General features: G+C 36.4%; 1 protein-coding gene across 1 annotated transcript in view; it reads left to right on the plus strand.

Annotated features, from left to right (window-relative positions):
• The window catches only part of CDH11 (cadherin 11), a 485578-nt gene that overhangs the window by 167501 nt on the left and 296191 nt on the right, over positions 1–21886 (plus strand). The window contains exon 2 of the mRNA XM_044081817.1: positions 7118–7517. Coding sequence (XP_043937752.1) covers positions 7290–7517 — 228 coding nt within the window. The 5' untranslated portion in view covers positions 7118–7289. The remainder of the gene's footprint in view (positions 1–7117; positions 7518–21886) is intronic.

Genomic DNA, 21886 nt, shown 5'->3' on the forward strand with positions numbered 1-21886 from the left:
TTTTGTGCCCTGTGCATTCCTGGACAGACTGCAATGCATCCAGCATACTAAATGCAATACAAACTGTGCTGGATTATGAATGCATGAATAGCTAATAATCTGAAGTTATCTATTATTGTCCTAATTTATAAAGTGAAAGCATCAAAATGATGAGAGAGTTTGATTTTACAAGCATAGAAAAATACAGTCCTTTATGCTTTGGTGCAAAGAATTGCATCAGTTCATATATTGTGATAACAGTTTAGATGACATAAAGTGTCAGTTTGGACATATATGATTTGGACAAACAAATGCAGCTGAATGTTATTTTTTTTTTCATTTCATCAACGCTTTTGCAATAGTAGAAATTAATAATTAGATAGAAAGGTGCATATGCAAAACTATTGTTAAACTTTACCATATCCATATGGATCAGGTCTTGGTTAATTGACTGATGTCAGTGGATGACTTGTGCATTGAGGAAAGATGGTACAGACTGTACCATGCGTGTCATTACTGTACCTATGTCTTTTTTCCATTAGTGCCATGAAGTTACCTGACTAATATATTTTCTGACAATGAAAATCTTTGTGGCTATTTTCACTCATCACCAATGAGACAACATATTGTCACCATTGAACCTTTTGATTTTACTGTACAGAAACAAATTACATTTAAAGAAGTCTGCAGCTACTACATTTGCAAGAGGAAACACAAACACTTCCTATATATGGAGAAGCAAGGAACAGTATAGATAGCTGTGCACCCTGGGATCTCTGTAGATAGGAAATTAGTTTTTACGTACAACCAGAAAACATTTCTTCAGAGAAATGCAGACATCTTAGCAAGCTAGTAAGATCTGTAAACATCAGGACAGCCACAGTATTGATTCCATTGTTTTAAAACTTTATAAGGTCTAGCATAGAAGATGAATCCAGTATATTACATTTTCAGGTAAACAATTTAAACTTTTCAATTCAGAAGAGAACAGTGAGACATGAAAAAAAGATTTTAGACACCTTATTTATTCTTCTCTGTCACAGAGTAAGAGAAGGTAATAAAAAAACATGAATAACAACATTTTACTAAACTGCACTAGCTTTAAGATAATACTTGTGTAATTAATGCAAAAAGCAAATGTATCAAATCAGCACAGGGACTCAGCAGGGCAACAAACAGAAGTACCCATTTCAGTGAGTGATTCAGAGTTGGAATGTCTTGTGAAAGGATATTAGGAGTACAGCATACTTAATGACAATTAAGATTACTTTGCCACCTTTAAGGGTAAAAGAGTGAATGATATTTGGTGGTGAGTGGCATGATGACATTTCTACACTTTTTATGTGTTTTGTGTTTACATATAATTCTAATGGTTCCATGTTTATACTTCATTGTTAACCTGATATTATCAACTAGTTTCATTTAATTCTGTGTAGACAACAGTGGAGTGAACTAGTCTGGCTTCTGGCTGTATGGTGGAACTAATTTCACTTGAAGTAATTTCGCACTGTAATTGTGGAATGATTAATCTGGTTCCATTCTCCAAGGAGACAGCTCATTTCATCATACTAAACATGGTTTCATTCTAAATATTCTTATTTCCCATTATCTTTAAATAGCTGAATTGCTACAGCTAGTTACAAGCTGTGTCATCTTAGCCGCAGCCCTAAATGTTACTCTGAGATGCATGTTTATAAGCCAGCAAACTTTGCTCCAACATTAGCAGGTCCTCATTTACTTTTCTGCATTGTGTTTCCTGTACTGGTGTGCAGAATTTAATTCTGGTTCAAGTAAGCTGCAAAGCTCTATTACATCCAGTTTTTCATGAAAACCTGCACAAGGAAGGACCATTGTGTGAATCTTGACATACTGAAATGTCATATGTCACCAGGAGTGTAAGCATACGACATGAAAAAGGATATTCTCTGCATTCAATAGGCTTAATACAGCAGTAATGTGTTGAAGAAACCCTGCTGAATATGCTGTTTAGTGATGTATTACCTACATAATGAATGAACATAAAATAAATTTCCTTTTACTGCCTAGTGTACTTCACCATGAATAGTCAAAAAAACAAGAAAGCATGTGTCATTAAACCTGTCCTCAGACTGAATGCACAAATGATATTAGGTGGAGATGGAAACATCTTGCTTGTTCCTTTTTCTTTTTAGACCTTGTGCTGAGTTATCTTAACACACGGTAATGGTAGCCCTGTACACACAGACGTGCATTTTTAAATCATGTGTTGCATGTATTGCTGTACCACTACAGTACTGCATGTCTGTAGCTCTGTGCCACTGTGCTGAGTATAATGCATCAGCATCTTGCTACAGACATACAACTGCATTATGCAAGAGCATACTGTGATGTGTTTTGTGGTAATCATGACAGCATGTCTGTCTAGCAGCACATTATAGACAGTGGCACTAACTGACCTCATTGACATAGCTACTGTACTAAGGGGTGCCTGTTAGTGTCATATGAAGCAATAACACCATTTTGTTCAATGCTGTGAAACAGAATTTTAGTTAACACTCTGTAGACTTTGAGCTTCACCGTTATGGAAGGAGTCTTACCTGTGTAAATATCTCAGAAACAGCAACAAAGCTTGTGGTGAAAGTCAGCTGCAATGAGGCAGATGGCATGCTTTATGTGTAACTGGGCATCAAAATTAGTGGTATAGTACTTTATTGTCTACTTACAGCAACCAGGCAAGGGTGGCAAATAAAACACAATGGAAACATTGAGCTGAACATGCTGAAAGAGGTACGGCACTCCAAGGTCCTAACTTGAGCTACTCCTATAGTATGTAAATGGGGGGGTAGGCTGTGCATAGAACTACGTGCAGTTGATAACTAGGGGGCATAAGGGGGGTGAATTTGTGGAAGTTGCTACAGTGCAAAAATGAGTGAGAGGTTGTGTAGTCATCAGGATCAACATAAAATATACCCAGTCATTATGGGCAAGTATGGTTTTCACATATCCACAGCTTCCCTGCCATAGGCTGCATTAAACCCCAACATCACAGCATATCGATCTGTCCAATGCAGAATGTGACCCTTGATTCTCTACAGCCTCCCAGACAATATGGCTGCCATGGTCATCTCCCATTACCCTACCCTATCTGAGAGTGTGCAGTTATCTATCACTTTGCACCTCCCCAGCAGCACAAAAAGATGATAACCGTTCCCTCCCAGTCTTTGAACTTGGGGAGGTATGGTGATATCTGCTACATATCATGACTTGTCTGTGCACTGTCGTGAATAACCTGAGTGTGATAACAGATGCACCATTTTATTCAGCATTACTTGTAGCACAACCTATAGTTGTGAACCAATACTTACTTTGGAAGTACTGCAAGCCTTGGATGTGGTGCTCCTGCATATTCCATCTCAAGGCTCTCCAGGTTGCCCGTCTACTGCTGTCTATCTAGTTGCTCAATGCTATGTTGTGCATAATAGTACAAACAACCAAACTCTTGCTGCAGATAATGTGGACTCTACTGCAGTGTTCATCTTAAAAAATCTAGACAATGTGTGTCCCTTAAGTAAGCTGAACTTTATTTTCCCTGTAAGGCATTATACATACACCATTTCCTGCATTATTTGTGGGTTGGAATTGGAGGTCATCAACCAGAGCTCTCTGGTATATCTTACATTGACTAAAACACATAGCAATTCATCATCATTCCCACTAGCATCAATCCCCTTTTATTCCATTTCTATATGGGGTCAGGGTGTTGTGTCAACTCTTGCCATCTCTGTCTACTCAATGCCACACTCCTACCTTCTTTGACACTCTTGCCTGATTGTTGCAGGTCTTCTCTTACATAATCCATCCATCTCTTTGTTGGATACTCTTCTTCCTTCTTGCTTTCTTCCTTTCTGTCCCAAATCTTCTTCGACAGATTGTCTTTTTTTTTTTCTGCACATGCCCAAACCATTGTAATATGTTCTCCTTGACTTTCTCTGCAACTGGAACTACTTTGGCTTCTGCTCTTATATCCTGATTTCTTTGTCTATTCCTCAGTGGACACCTTCCACCCATTTCAGGCATTTTATATCCATCATCAATAACTTCCTCAGCTGCTCTGCCTTTATTGTGCCATATAGCAGTACTGGTTGCACCGCTGTCTTATTCACCTTACTTTTCAGCTTCTTTGGCATTATTCTGTCATACACAACCCCTGACACTCTGTACCAGTTGGCTACAGCTCATCTGATTCTAGCTTTGATTTCCTCATTCAAACTTTGCTTCATCACCTCTCAATTATCTGCTTCTTCTGATTTTCTCCATTTGCTGCATTACAACTGTCTTACCTGTATTGAGTTCCATCCCATCAATCCATCCTCATCCCCTTTTTCCCACATCCTATGCACCTTCAATTTTGCATTCTATTCCCCAATCTTTTGCTGAAGTTATACATCAGAGTCTGCATGTAATGCCACATCATCTACATACAGCAACATTGTTAATGTGTCCCCTCCAAACTGTTTCCCAGTGTAGTCCATCACTAATATGAACAGTAGTGGGCTCACAGCTGAACTCTGATGCACTCCACTCAGACTAGAAATCCCCCTCTGAGACCAAACACTGTTCTTATTTAAGTTGTTGGGTCCTTATACATAGCTTGCAATAATTTAGCCAATGTGATGTGCACACTAGTGACTGTAAATTTTGAAATTGTAACCTCCCACCATTTTGAATGTAGTGGGTAGTTACTGAATGAGCAGCAGAAAACAGCATCAACCAATCCAGCCTATGTATGTGTATATATGTATGTATGTATGTATGTATATATATATATATATATATATATATATATATATATATATATATATATATATATATATATATATACATACATATATATATGAATTGTTTGCATGCATTTCTGCAAGGCTTCATAGTACATCATGGAAGATTCACTAGGTCACCTATAACAGGATATCGGTGAAGAAATGTTACAATTCATGGAGTGCAGAAGAGAAAGCAGATTTGCATGCTTTACAAAAATTGGAATGTCAAGAGCTTTTCTTTTTTTCTTATTTTTTTATGTTTTTTTCTAGGTGATGCAGGTGCTGAGGAATTATTTTAATGCAGCATTAGCAGTTTGTAATACTTCCCTTGCAAAAAAGATTGAAAGGTTGTAGGTAAAATAAAAGCATAGTTGCTCATCCTGTTATTCTTTTAGCTGTACAAGATCAAATTAGTGGGTCTATATATGTAAGCACATATACATTTATAGATTTGAGTGTGTGTGTGTGTGTGTGTACATTTGTTCATATTCCTTTGTACTTGCAGATTTATTAAGTGTTACAGTTTCACATTTGTTGTGCCTATGGCAAGCATTGTACCTCTGTAAAAGTGTATCTCCCCAGTATAAATAAAAAATGAAATACACAGCCAATAAGCCTAACAGTATACCTGACAAACTCAATTACACAATAATGTCCTTGCATGACATGCTGTCACATTGCAACTTTCTGGTCATACCATGCTCTGACAAAGTATATCAGCTTAGAAGTAATGACAGAATGAAACCATTGTAAAAACAAGGCATGATCTGGGCACTGTTTGTCATTAAATAACCATGACCTAGTAAGTAAACCAATCTGCAAGGAGTGTTCAGATGAGATGACACCATTGTCATTTCTGATGACATCTTTCTTTGTAGTGTAACTCTATCATGGAAGTTATTTCATAGCCCATGAATAATTTATATTATTTTTATTTATCTCTAAAACTCTGCTTGGAGGTGGTTTGCAGGAAGCAAGTAACAATAACAAGTGAATAAACAGAGGTGAATATAAACTATTGTTTAAAAATAGTGATTTCAGAAAATTTAAAATTGTTTATTACGCAAAGAATAAGATACTTAGGAAATATGTTCAGGCAGCATTATTTAACTTAATTACAGAAGACGTTCTTGAGTGAAACATTTATATTCAATCCATGAGATGTTAGCACTTCCTAAACATTTCTATGATGCGGTACTTCAGGCATATAATATCTTGGTCTAAATGCAGTATAAGACACCATTATTTAAAAAAAATCATCAGTGCAGAGGTAGTGAAACATATAAAACACATCATGGAACAGGAATTCTCCTTTAGAAAAGATACCAGTTTCAAACACATGCATTGCTTTTTCACAGAATATTCACTTTAAGCATGTTTTGTCATACTCACCACTCATTTTACTTAACTGCTTCTTTTGTCAGGCTGGGTGACATACTGAACATTTTCCACTTTGTTTCAGAAATAAATTTCATGGTCTGTTATAAACATTTTGAAAACAGGCATAAATATGGAATATTCTTGATGAAGGAACTGTGAATTAAGATCAGAAGATCAGGTGTGTTATTTAGTATTAATTGGAAAAACAGAAAAAAATGGCAAATAGGTAAATGTATTTTTGCATGGGGAGCTGTGCATCAGATCTGGGTGAAGAACTTTGAGCAATAGATAAATAAAGAATATTAAGGCTTCTGTTGTGCTTACAAAAGGTTGGCAGTGACAATTGGAAAGAAATGTATTAAAAGAAGCCACAGATATTGTAGCAAGTACGCCAAAGTGAAGCAAGAAATGATATGTATTTTGTTCTTAATGGCAAAAACTGGTCTTTCTATAACATTTCAGAGTTTCATTATTTGCCTTTCTGTTTTAATTTACAAACACATTCAGCACTAATATTTCAGAAGTTATATAAGGCTTAATACTCGGGCTTCTCAACATGCACACCCATTGTTTTATAAGTTTGGTTTCCTTAGCCACATGTAATATTTACCCTCTCTTAGTCTTACAAGTTGGGTGATGGAATGGAGTGAGAGAAATTATTTATAGGTAACTCTTTCCTGTGCTAAAACTGAAATAAAAATGTAATACTGATTAAAGGCTGACATTGCATATCGCTTTCTTGGACAAATACAGTTCTTAAAATCAGTTTGTGATTAGGCCGAAAAATAATACTGGCGTGAGCATTGAACTTCCCTATTTTATTACTGCTACATCTCAGATGGAAATGAGACTTAGTCATGTTCGGCTACATCTCCAGTTTTTTAATCTCGCAATCTGCAATTATATTTTCAGGGGAGAGATAATTAATATATTTTTTTCTGCTTCTTTTTTTCTTACAGAAAATTAATTGGGAAAGATGATCGATGCAGAAATGAGGCACACAATGAAGCATAGGGATTTCTCTATCAAGACAGTTCTAACTCAGACTTCCCACTAGCTTGGATATTAAGCATCATATTGATTCTGACAACATCTAGTCATAAATTCTGGTACCAGAACAAGCTACCAAATATGTGGAATACGTGTTGTTTACAGACTTTTCTTGTTTGCCTGGGGATGGCATGTCTTTGTTATACTGCTCCATCACAGAGATCAAAGCATTTACGGCCATCACTCCATGCACATTATGAAGGAGCAAAGGAAGGTCAGGTCCTTCATCGATCGAAGCGAGGCTGGGTGTGGAATCAGTTTTTTGTCATAGAAGAATACACTGGTCCTGATCCTGTACTAGTTGGAAGGGTAAGTAAATAGTTTGTTTTCTTCTTGTTTTTCTTGCTGTAATTCCGTCAGTGTTTCAGACAAAAGTGAGTGTTACATCAGGCTCTACTTTACTATTCTTTTGTATTCTTGGAAATGGGTGTAGTCAGAATAAGCAATAATGATTCCCACTAGTTATAGCTGTCCCTTTCAATAAACTGAAGGCACAGTATAGTATTCTTGATCAGTCTGCTACTGCAATTAAGGAAGTGCTTTTGTCCTGACACAATCCGGTTCATACTGGTGTCTATAATGTATGTATCCAGTGCTGGAGGTAAACATCCCTGAGGTTGATAACAAAACAAAATTATAACCATCCACTGGAAAACCTTCTTTGGATTCAACCTTATAACGATCAGTTATATCCAGTACAAAGCCCACCCAATCCACATGCACAAAAAAAAAAAAAAAAAAAAAAAAAAATAGAAGTACACATTTTCATTTCTCAGCTACAGTTCCAGTTCCTGTCTGTGTGGATCATATATGTTCTACATGTGTTAATGTGGGTTTCTGGATATTCTGGTTTCCATGCGTATCCTAAACACATGTTGTATGTGAACAGAGTGATCCTTCAAATTGCATGTGTGTGTGTGTGTGTGTGTGTGTGTGTGTGTGTGTGTGTGTGTGTGTGTGTGTGTGTGTGTGTGTGTGTGTTTGTTTGCTCGCGTGCATGTGTAATGTGTATTTGGATGTAACCTGTGATAAGCTGCCATTGGTCTCAATGAGTTTCATGGTATGCTTCATCTCCCTAATATCAATGAACTGAATACGACTGGCATCAGGAAATGAAGGAATGAAAGCAATGATGCATTGCGGTAGACCTAGAATGTAATGATCGCACTGATCCTTTTGAAATTAATGATTTCCTTAAATCATTTTTCTTCTCCTTTTCTATAGAAATTGAGGTAAATACAGACTCAAAACCTCTTCATCATTCAGGACATCATATCAATTGAGATTATAGTAAAGGAGAAATGATCCAAGTCCTTGCTGTAGTTCATCTAAAATAATTAACAGGAGTCAAACTTCATGCTGTAATACTTTGGTGTTATTGTATGAAAGGCATTTCAAAAATGATTGCACATTACAGAAGAATAGCAATTTTAATGTCAAATCCAAAATTCTTCTTAAAAAATACTCTGTGAAATATTACTGCAGCTGCTTTTGTTTCCAAATCTGACACCCATTCTGGCTGACTGTTTTCAAAAACAGGCACAGTCTCTATGCACAAGAAAATGGCTGCATTCTATAATACTCCACATATCAGCTTCTGAAGTTTGTTATCCCATCCCTTTCATATCTTATCATCCCACCTAGTTTACAAACTAACGGCAACATCAAAAAACAGAGCACAAAATAAAAATATATGTAAAATGAGATAAAAAATAATAAGAAAAAAATTATCCTTGTGTAGAAACCACATCCTTAACCAGAACCAGACAAAAATACAAGCAATGGCACAGAGAAAATTCAATTCCACTCCTTACCCATCAAAAATTAATATTATTCAGCCAGTGATACTAATAACAATGATAATATATAATAAATACTGTAACCCCTTGTAAAAATTATGAAAAATGTTTATCTGGAATTATTTATCATTGCACAGCTTGTAAACAAAGGGACTTTGTCTAGAGCTACAGATCTCATTGTCCCCCTTTACTCAGGATTTATTAGGTCAATATTTGACTATAATGCCATCTTTGGAATGCATCTGTCCAGACACATGCTATAACTGGAGAAACCATAGAGAATCATTAGTAAATGGGTACAAGGGCTAAACAATAGATCCTATATGGACTGATTCAAAGCACTGTCCCTGATCTGTATTTGGCATACAAAGAATTCAGTACTGATGAATTTAGTGCACATCAGTAAGTAAAACAACATCAGAAATACTCAGCACAGGAATCTAAACCTCTTCTGCAACATCAACAGAAGGGTTTGGAAGAACAGATAAATCTCTCAAAGAATGTTGTTGCCTTGGAATAGACTCCCCATCCACATAAAACAAAGATAATCTCTATCCACTTAGATTTACAGATGGGAAGCATAAGCTTTACCTCATGACTGTCCCGTGTTCTGGTAATGAAGAGAGACGGCTCCTAAATGCATTATCCGATGCATGGGTCCCCTCAAATAATCTGTGACATAATGATGCCAGTTATTCTTATTATGGGTAATATATAATTATCAACCATGGGATGGGTAAGGCCAATCTAACACCAAATGGGATATGTTAATTTCAGCACCAAGAGGTTATTTTGCTAGGTTTAGAAATGGTCAGCAAGGGAAGCTAGCTTCTACTTACTATGAACCTATGAAATTACATCATTCAGAAAATATGCTCTGACTTAGTCCTGGAATGCAATTTAAAAAAAGCACAGAATAAGTAGCAAAATAAAAAGAGAAGGGAGAGGATTAAACTGCATTAAAAATTGGGAAGATATACATGGAACATGTGTAGTATTGCATAAGATAAGTTGATACATCTTACATTGCATTCCTATGGTAAACTGTTAGAATCCTTTCATTTCGCTTCAGAACCTAGGATATTTTGTTTTATTAGACTGTAAGGAATTGTTCATAAAGTATGAGTTGGATTCATATTTATTTTGTTGTTCTGCCCTGGAATACTGACATGATTACTCAGAAAGGCTATACACCTGCATTTCTGTTATTACCTTTGGTGTGAAGCATGAGCCATTCTTCTATGTGAACTACTCTTTAATCATTTTCTGTCTTATTGTTGCTGTTGTCGTTGTAACAGGGTCTATGTTTAACCATTGAAGAGAAAAATCTCTGATCAGCATTACATTGTATATGCCATTTACCAAAACCTCCTCATTTCGGGTGCTGCATCCCCTGCTAATTATATATACCAACTCCGAGATTGCACTACAATTGGGAAAGGGCAAATTTCCATATCCCTACCGTTATGTGATCATACTCAAATTGCTCGAACAGCATATACCATTCAATGATTTTTCTGTTCGATGGCCGGTCATAGACCCATTGTAACATTTGCCCAGATTATGACTGAAAAGGGCCCTCAGGCCAGTCAGAGCACCCACCCATTGAAAAGATATGAAATGCAATAAGTAAAATATCATCTTATATTTTGGTGTGGTATGGTATGGAACTTGCAATGTGACTTGTAATTTCACCATTTCTCCAGTTATGATATACCTTACTGCATAGTTAATAGTTGAGGTCTGAAAGCAGTCAGAATGCACTACTGTGAAAAATAATCCTTTTTTAATATAATGAGCTCCAAAGAGCAATACAGATGAAGGAACCAATACAGTATTCAAGACTTAGGACAGGTTTAACCACATTAAATTTGACACTTGATATTCTGAATATAGCTTTCTAAACATGTTGTATTACTACCTAGATGTTCCACAATGCTGTGGATATGCAGAAAAAAAGTGAAAAAGAACACTAAAGTCATTGTATAGATGATGCATTCAGAATGACTGTGGTAACATAAAGAAATGCATCCACTGGCTGGCTTTGTGGAGGACAGCGACGGAGCACTAACTATTACATCTATTACACCTAGCAGCCAGAGTTTGATTAGCAGCATAGATGTGGGTGGAGACAGGCAGGGGAAAGGGGAAGAGAGGTGACTGTCACCCCACCCATTCTAGAAGGGAGAGAGGCTGGGGGTTACTGTCATTTGCTTTTATAGTAGGATCTGACATTCCCTTAGTGACTTGGTAGTATTGTAACCACAAGGCAGAGTGTGGCAGAATTAAGCATGGGGGACTAGAGTCTGACACCACATTTGTTTATACTCATGATGTTAGTATCTATAACCAGTTAGGGCAAGCATGGAAAATCCCCTACTCAGTTAGGTCGATGGAAGGGTACTGGCACATCCCAATGTCATCTGTTTCCTCCTAATTCCTCTTTCCTATTGCTTACACTTAGATGGTCTCCTCCATTCCCCAGCCGGAGAAAAAATAAACAGCCCAAAGGGCAAGGTTAGATGGGTATCAGGGTAACATAAGACACCAGGACTTGGCTGATCATTGATAGCTGCAAGAAACAAAAAAAAGGAAAAAAAACAGTAATGGATCTACTGAGGGAGACTTGCTAACTGTTTCCATATTCATCTGATACCCTTGCCTTCAGGATAAAAACAAAAAGCCCAGTGTTTCATATGCCAACTTGACTTCATTGAAGATAAACTGTAATAGCATAATATATGTCCATAGCAGCTAAGTCTAGCTTTTTTTCTTTTCACAGCATGGCAGAGCATGTCACTATACATTGTTAATCCCTAGTGATGAAAGTTAAATGTTTGGGTATTGTGACTTAATTTCATGATCCCTGAGATGAGATGAGTTTCAGCTCTCTGTCCACATATAGAAACACAGCATGTCCTTGACACACTGTCAAGTTATATCTCAGTGTGTTTAAGGACTATGTCACACACCAGTAAAGGGTTCACTGGTGTTGTATTAAAGATGTGAAAGCTTTCCACCCTAGACCACAATATTGCTCTTTTAGACTGTATTTTCCAGAAATGTTGTGCTGTTTCAAAAAAACTCTTAAATGCCGCATCTGAAACATAAAAAAATACACTACCAAAACAACAACTCAGAAATCCAAAACAGAATATACTGAAGAAAATATTAGGATAACTTCAGATCGTTTGGTTTTAGTTGTAGCTGATCTTATTATTACAGAATTTGAGATACACTAAATGAAGCTAGGGGAAAGGACAGTTCCCAGGGAACACAAAATGTGTTCTGGGACATTTTTATTATTCTTTGGTGAAAATAAAGAAACATAGAAAGCATGAAGCTGCAAAAGCATGCTGAAGCTTTAGCAGTGATAAACACAGTCTCAAGGGAAAAATCTAAAGCTGCTCTTTAGCAAAATTGCAGTATCATTTCAAACAGTCATTTGTCTTCATTGCTGTTTTTTCATGAATTTCCTTGAGCAGTTTGATACAGTCATGCTGTGTTACTACAGTCATCTGAACTGTGATGACTACAAGTATGAGTAAACAACTTCCATGCAGTTTGATAAAATATGGTTTGTGCCTACCCCTTTATAATATTGCATACTGCCACATTTCTAAGTCTGAACTGCGTGCTTTTGTTAGGTTCAGTAGCAGTAATTAATGGAGCAGGCAAAGTATGTGGTTAATATATTGAAGAACCTAAAATGCATGAAAATACAGTGCTTTGGTCTTGTCATCTAATAGTATTGCAAAGTTAAACAATACTGGTAGTATTCCAGAGTGCACAAAACACACACACACACGCACACACACTGTATTACACACACACACACATATATATATATATATATATATATATATATATAGAGAGAGAGAGAGAGGGAGAGAGATAATGGTATGTATATACTGTACCTACACACACATATATCTGAATTCAAGTCGCTTCTAAGATAAAAAGGCTCACTAGAAAGCAAGTGGTTATTTGATGGTACAGCAGTATGCTTGCCATGAAAGGTGCTGTCCCTGTCCCTCACCTTTCTGTATGAATAATATCATGAGAAATGCCTATGTTAATAATTTCATATAACAGCAGTGTTGCTTGCTTTCATTAGCTATTGATTGCTATATTTTATATATTTATGTTTATCTACCAGGACAGAGCATTGATCACATTTGACTAATTACAGTCTCAATCCGGGTTACAAGCACAGTAGTAACATTAAAGTAAAATTAAAGTTATATATAAATTGTACAGTAAACTTGACATAACACAATGCATGTGCAAAATAGTAGTTTTACCTTCAGACTGATAAAATATTCAACAAACCTTTGGGGCAGCTACTGGAAGTTAAAGAATATTAAATGTAATATCTGAAATTAGGTGGAGTTAAATTGAATGTATGCTAACTAAGCTATCACAGAATGCTCCCTGTAACCTGAAACCCAGCAGTGCTAGAGTTGGTATGTGTAAGTAGCAGGGATTTGAAGAACCCCATGTTAGGGAGTACAGGAGAGCAAAGACCCCCCTACAAAAACACTTTTCAGTTGTGAGTTTCAAAATCTGTTGTTAATTGTTAGATTTGCAGAGGTTTTTTTATTACTTTATAGGACCAGCCTGGTGGCTCCTTCACTTGTATCCAATTAGTTAATTTGTTCTTTGGGTGAGAACTGGGCATCACTGGGCTAGGTGAGAGCCCTGTGGCCCATCTGTTCCTTCCCAGGTAGTCCTTTTAAGCCATTAATTTCCAAGTGGTGAAACTCTATTATCAGGGTGTCAGACAGGTTACTGATGCTACAGAGTGTCCTATCACCTCCCTAGTGGCAGGTGTTAGGTTACTGATGTTATGGAGTGGCCTATCCCTTCTCTAGTGGCAGGGTGTCAGACAGGTTACTGATGCTAAGGAGTGGCGTATCCCTTCCCTAGTGGCATGGTGTTAGACAGGTAACTGATGCTACAGAGTGGCCTATCCCCTCCTTAGTGGCAGGGTGTCAGACAGGTTACTCATGCTACGAAGTGCCCTATCCTCTCCTTAGTGGCAGGGTGTCAGACAGGTTACTGATGCTACAGAGTGGCCTATCACCTCCCTAGTGGCAGCTCTCAGAGCTCCCCTGCATGCACACTCACTCAGTTACATGCGTATGCAGAGTGGCAGCACGTACACACAGGCTCATGCTCCACTGGTGCAAACCTGGTGCTTTCACTAAGTGTCACCTAAGTGGCAAGCCAAAGCCACCTTCCTCCTCCCCAGGATTGGCAAGTTGGCAGCAGCGACTCACTCCTGTCCTTCCTCGCCAGTTCTGTCAGGTGTCCAAGCTGCTAATTGAATTCGGGTCACCTGGGCACTAGTCAGAGCTTTATCCCTTTACATCACAACAGCAGGTTTTTGCAGTTAAAGTTTTGAACTACTGGGCTTTTCGATACTGAGTCTCACATTCCTGATAGGGTACCTGTGCTTTGTGAACTTGCACTATGTTGTTACTGGACTATCTGTTGTGGTTTCCTAAAAATACTGAGGAATGTGATGTTATTGCATTCCTTTCACTTCATTCTAATGACTGAAATCAGCACAAGCACTCTTTGGCCAGAAAGTAAAGAACACTAATGAGGTCAGGAGTGCCAACTTCCACCAGCGGCCATAAAGGTCTCATAAAACTGATATGGAAAGGATTAATAATATGCAAAGTCAGTGCAACCTTAAAGATAAAGGTATACTTTAGTGAAAACTTTATACAAAAATACACCAAAATATATGCCACATTCTTTATCAGTCTGGCAATGAAACCATTAATTTTCGATGTGCATTGTGTTATGTCCTGCTTACAGTATAATGTTTATACAACTTTAATTTTACTTTACTGTTTCTACAATTAAATCAGAGTAAGTAAAATTAAATATTGATTGATTCTGCCTATCTGAAGAGGGTAGTCTTTTCATGAGAATAAACAGATTTAGCTACCTTTCATTTGCTTGACATAATCTTTACATCTTTACTTTGAATCAGTGCATTATTTTTGTACCCAAACCTGTATCAGAACTGTGAATTAATAGTTCTGCTATCAAGAGATGTGGATACAAGGATCTTGAAAAGCTCTGCTTTATGGACAGTTGTCCAAACATCCACATCTATCTTGCTGCAGACTTATGAATACTCACTGCCACCTCAATGGCATAATTTTGAGGTCTGAGCAGTAACGATTGATTTTAGTATAAATACTCTATTAGATATGCACATATATGCATATGGCATTCACATGATAGGCTCTTCCCACTGCTACATCTAGGGTGGGAACTTCCATGATTGTTACAGAGTGGGGCAGTTATTCCTTCTCATTGTTATGCTTACTTGATGCTACTGCCCCATTCACTTAGAATGTGGCCCTGAGTGATTAAATACAAAAATGGTAGAAACAATCATTATAATACTGTTTATTTTTTTAAATACCACCATTTTCATTTAAAAAGTTTCAGAGAAAAGTTGTGTAAATATTTTTGGCCACTTAGACATTTGTATTCTGGATAACAAAATATAATTTCTATATCACATTGTCAGTTGGAATCAAGAAATTATGGAATTAAAATACTGAAATATACAATATAAAATATATTATATGTACACATGCACACAGATGCCCACATAATATATGTGCAAGTGGTACACAGACACACACACTAATTCCTATGTAACTCACTGGATAGTAAACTGACTCACAGATAGAACCTAATAAGTTAAGGTGGCAGCTCTACCTGTTCTAAAATACATGTCATTTCTGTTGTACCTGATATTGCATACTTTCGACAACTTTTTTATTTATTTATATGACAGAGATCAAAGTTAATGTTAAGGGTTTGTCTCTGACCATGTTTTTAAAGGACTGCACATTTGGTATCATTATAAACTCCACAGAGGATAACAAGATACCCCAAGATACCCCATCTAACAAAAAGCTGGTGTCAAAACTATAGGCTAAAACTAAATGTCAAGAAATGTATAATCATATCCTTTGGCAAGAATGACTCTGTGAATGTGTGGAGTGAAATGAATGGATAAGTATTTCCAGGAGTGCAGATGGATTGGGGGTGAATGTCTGTGTCTGTTCCTGTGTGTCTGAGACAGATAGTGAGAGAGAGAAAGAGCAGAGGACCTGTGTCTGTACTGTTTAACTCCCCTTAGAGTAAAGGGAAGTGGATGTACTGGGAGGAAGAACACTACATATCGGCAAATTTTTTTGTTATTTTATTCAATGGAAAGGTAATAAAACAACAGGTTGTGCAGCATGAAATGTGTGTGTGTGTGTGTGTGTGTGTGTGTGTGTGTGTGTGTGTGTGTGTGTGTGTGTGTGTGTGTGTGTGTGTGTGTGAGGAGACACTAAACACCAGAGAAACTTATTTTATAGTTTAAACAGATAAAAAGTTAATAGAGCAACATATTTCCAGCATGAAAGCTGTATCTGTCGGGAGTGACACTATAAACCAGGAAAACAATAGAGTTAAAGTAAAAAGTTAATAGAACAGCATATTTTGAAGCGCTTAATATATAGTGGTGGGGCATTCAATTGTACCAGGAAGTATTTCTACATATTACTCTAAGCCACTTAATGTGTTACTACAGCAACAGCTCTTTCTTCCAGATGATTTTACTGAGAAATAAAAATTATGAATCTCTGATGTCTAGCATTACTGATTGTCTCTAATCACATATAATTTTTGAAGCACAGTGACAAATCTGAGACATTCTGTAAACTTGAGAATATATGTATAAGTGTTTGTGCATGCATGTGTTTGTGTTTAGATGTATGTATGTCATTGTCTTCTAGCTGTGATGACTACAGGGTAACAGAAAAAGGCCTATTAGCTCTTGTGATAATTACCAACTGATTAAGAGAAATGCAAATTAGCTGGTAATATGGTCTTCCTCATTCTAGCTAATGTTTCTCTGATTCCAGGTTTCTATGATCACGCTGCAGGTCTTTTTGTTTGCCTCATCCCTACAGCTCATGGGAGGGTCTGTTTTGTATCCTGGCCTAGACTGCCATAAAGGAATAGATTAAAAGAAAACATAAGCATACCAATGTGTGTTGTACGAATGTTTACTTTTCCACTGTATCATAATTACATTTGTAAAAGAAGGGGATACACTTAGGATTATAGAATCATAGGAGGTTATTAGGCTAATGGCCCTGGGGCCCTTTGCAAGTGTAACCAAGAGTTTATCCCCAAAAAAGAAACTTCAGTCAGCACCTATCACTCCTGTTAGTGAGAGACACAGGTGGAGCCCCTGGGACAAATTTGTGGTTATAGGATCACTTGCACCTATTACCTCACATTTTTCTGTCAAAAATATTTATTTGTATAAAGAAAAGAAAAAGAAGCATTATTAGTTAAAGCTAAATCAATCAGTCTATAAGACAAATTAATGTCTCTAGTGACAAACCTGGGCACTTTGGAAAGAAAAAGTTTAATGTCTGGACCTGAACCTTTTGGTATGCTGGTATAAACTGAATCTATATCCATTGTAATTATCATTAAATGGTTATGTAAATGTTGCTTTAGCAAATACGTTTTCTAAAGAAAATATGTGGTATCCATTTGAATATCAGTACCCAGAAAAGTAAGTCCTTTTATTTATTAATTCAGAGATGGCAATTTCTCAGAGTATTCATTTTGCTCAGAGGTATAGTAATCTCAGAGTTGGTATATATATATATATATATATATATATATATATAAAAATTTGCGGGGTGTGGGGGACATTCCCTCTGCAAAAAAAAAGTTTAAAGGAGAAGACTGCTATTCAAGATTTGCTGTTCGCCTGGATTTTGTCATATCATCAATATTCAGCATTTTGAGTGCTGACATTTTAATAGACAGCCATCTTTAATAAGTGACTGCACCCCTAGCCACTAAGGTGGCCAAGTTTTTCAGTCAAAAACAAATATAAAATCTTAGTTGTAGATCTGTCCACATACACAGTTGTGTGAAAAGGTGGACTGTTGGCATACATATGAATTTTAGAGTTATCATAAAAAAAGCCCAGCTGTGTTGGCATAAAATTAAGAAATTGTACTTCCTGAAAAGTAAGCAGATCTTCAAGAAGTATATTTGCAAAACAAAATCAATGTGCCTGTGTACTCTATTAATTTCATTAAGTTAAACCTCTCTAATTAAGATGCAGCATCAGGAGTACAACTGTAAAGAGATGAAATTTACATTTACTGGGTTTTAAATGGCTCATATCAAAAGATCTAATATCCTGAGTTTGTGTATATAAGTAAGATACCTAATTCCTGATTATTATAATACTGTCAGGAACACAATAACTTTCTCGCAGGATTTAAATAATAGTTGTGTAATGCATGATAATGAGGAAAAATAAATGTAATGTGCTGCCTGGCAAGCTGTTTCCATATAAGGTTTATGTACTAATACCGTCAGACATTATCACCGGGTGAAAAGACACCTTGTAGTTAAGCCATTACTTAGTGTTAGTGGATAAAATATCTCAAAATTACCAGCTGGACCCTGAATAGACCAAAGGAGCAACTTCCACGCATGTCATCAACTCCTTCTCATATCTAGATGTAGGCATAATATTTGCAGATGAGATTGATTAATCAATTGATCGGCTCATTTTTTTTTTGCTTTTCCTGTTACCTACATTACTGCAGTTCAAGATCAGGTGATTCAGAAAGAGACAGACTTTTGTAACACTCAGTGGGTTTGAGGCAGAGAAAAATATTGGAAAGAATGCATTCATATGCAAATGGCATACACAGCTATGGAGTATATGGGCGATTGTAAGTTTACTTATGGCATTTTTTTGACGAATACGAGAGAAAAACTGGACAGTCTGAAAAAATATATATAAGGTACCCCAGATTTGACTTGAACTGGTGGAACAAAAGCTGTGAGGTAGCAATGCTAACAACTGCATTACTGAGCTATCTGTTATTAGGATTAATTTTTTTCTTTTTTATGAAATTTAGAGAACAGACTGAAAAAAAAAACAAAGGAGGCAAGCTGTCTCCATACTGTTGGGATAGAAATCATTTGAGAAGAAAGATTAAGATGTCAGCAATGTACAGTCGAGTCTGGTATTTTGGTACAAAAATGGCAATCTAGAATACTGCTGATCTCATGATTACCACTCATATTTTTGAAAGATGCTACTCTATTAGATTTTTTTTGTCTTCTTCTTCTTCATCCTTTGTTGTTGGTTTAATATATCCTAGTAGACACATGTATGTTGTAATTAAAAAGGTATTATTATTATTGCCAGGATGAGGGTGGGATGGACCATACAGACCTTACTCCTTAATATTCTTTCTTATATTTATAATTGTTGCTGTTTTCTACAAAATCATAGTTGCCTCAAAGAAACAATTACATTTGAAACATATTTGAATGCAATCCTGTTTTTTCTTTTTAGCTTCTAATATAAAATAAATGCAGATATGGCTGCAATATACAAATATTAGTTTAAAAGAGTCATTTTGTAATAGCAACATCACTGATACATACATATAAACTCTGTTCTGTTCAGTGTAATATTACCTCTTAGTCATATGATTTGGTAATGTAGCTCGCTGAAGAAAGAGTTATCACATTCAAGTAAGGAATGAGAACTGAATGAATACAGCACCTTAATAACGATTCAGCATGTTGTTAGCACGCTGCTATTCTGTAATAGACTGCTAATTTCTGCAAACAGCAAAATTATTGCAGAAATATTGCCACATTAATATTTTTACATGTACAGATGAGTTCACATTTTTTTTAAATCCTGTTTAAAACTAATTTAGATATAATACCTAGGAATTCTTGAAATTTGTCTAAGGCTGCACAGAGACAAATGGTGTTTGCTGAATACTGAATATCATTTATTCAGAGTTACTAGCAACATTAGAAATAAAACAGTGTAGTGAATGTGTGTGTGATGGCTTGGCTTACCACCTATAACATATGTACTTCTCACTTCCCTTCAGGTAGTCAGTGCTAAAGTGCTCAGACTGTGCAATCATTGCTCAGTGCTGCATGTGCACATATATGCCTGCATACTACATGGTTACTCCCAGACGGTAGTACTACACAGAGAAAAAAGGAGAGAGACACACTTTTGGGTTCTTTGTTAGGGATAGCTGTTTCTCTGAGTTGCAGTGACCTTGAAGTAAGAATTGTAATATTTGGCATGGGGTCACATAAAAGCTGCTCTCTAAAGTCTTCCTTTTTCTGGGTGGTTTGTGTTCCCACAAAACTATTTTCTATTTTGTTTATCAATACCTGAATCATTTTTGTACTCAGGGAAGAAGTTTCATGCAAATATAGGTTTAACAGACACATTTCAATCCTTTTAAAATGAATTTTGACTGTGGTAAGCTCATTTATTCAAAGTGCATGCCATATGCCTTAATTATGGCTTACATAGTATGTTAATAATTGTATTCTTCAGCTGATTTTTAGAGCTGCTTAATCATGGCTCTGTAGAAATGTCAGATGGCTGATATGACAGGCTATATAGAGAGATGGTTTGTGCAAATGAAAAATAACATTGTATGTTTGTGCATTCCTTCTACAAGCTGGTTTCTAATTTTTCTCTTATCCCTATGCAGAAACAGTATTTGTCTGATCATAAAATGATAAAAACTATTTGGCAGACAGTAGTTACTGTAATGTAAATGAAAAGGGATATGAGTGTCTTCTCGTTTATGACTTCCCTTGTGTCCACTGAAGACAGAGGAGTTTTGTTTTCAAGCCTTACAGAAGGATATAATCATCCCGGTAGAACTGAAGAAATGTGAACAGCGTTTGAACTATGCCACCTTACTCATCCCCTAATGCTTACAACAACAGCCTTTGCTTTGAATTTCTACTTTAGATATTTCATGCACTCAGTAACATTGTTACAGGTATTTTTAAATGAGGATAGATGTTGTCTGCTTCTTATTTAGGTAAGCAAGCAGCAGTTAAGTTCTTGTTTGCACTTTCCTTGTCAAGAGGCAGCTCTATGATGTTCACTTTTCTGGTAAAGCATATTTGTTGTTTGCATTAGGCCTAACTCTCATACCACAGAGAGATTCATTTTGGCTAGGACGTGCAGTCTGAAAACTGTTTTGAATTGTAGCAGTAGTTATTATTAATTTAAATTTCTTAATGACAAAACAGGCTTGGTCTTCACACATCTGCATATAATAGATTTTCACAAGTAATCCCTAGGGTCTTGCCTGATACTCACTTTATGCCTCTTTACTACTCCTATTATTTTTAACCAACATGTTTGCTACATTCTACTGATCTTTATTTGTGAGTTTTGCTACATGTTATTATGTTGGTTATTCTCCCAGGCTGTGAAGATGAACCTTTAACTTTAGATAATGTTTGAGATTTGCTGTACTTGTGTTGATTCTCCTTGTGAATGGAGATTGTTTCAGATATAATCCTTGTGAATGGAGATTGTTTCAGATATAATCCTTGTGAATGGAGATTGTTTCAGATATAATCCTTGTGAATGGAGATTGTTTCAGATATAATCCTTGTGAATGGAGATTGTTTCAGATGTAAGTATGAAGAGAAGATAGTAGATTTCATTTTTTTCTCTGGTGCGCACACAGATGCATGTGAATGGAAACATGTGGCAACAATTAATATAATACCCAAACGCCATGTAAAAATGGTACCAGGAGCAGTTGACAGTCAAAATGATGGATACAAATGTTTTGAGGCCGGACTGTTTTCTCTCAAGGCATCAAAGCAGCTGCTTCATAAATTTACTAGGATAATCATGTTTATGTCTTTTTCTTCTGGAACATTCAAAACTGTAACCCTGAGTTTTACAAGTAAAACATAAAAAATGATATAAAATGTTACAATATCAACCCA

This window comes from Protopterus annectens, chromosome 8.part1 (genome assembly GCF_019279795.1).
Source record: "Protopterus annectens isolate FY-2018-M chromosome 8.part1, PAN1.0, whole genome shotgun sequence".
NCBI classification, from domain to species: Eukaryota; Metazoa; Chordata; order Ceratodontiformes; family Protopteridae; genus Protopterus; species Protopterus annectens.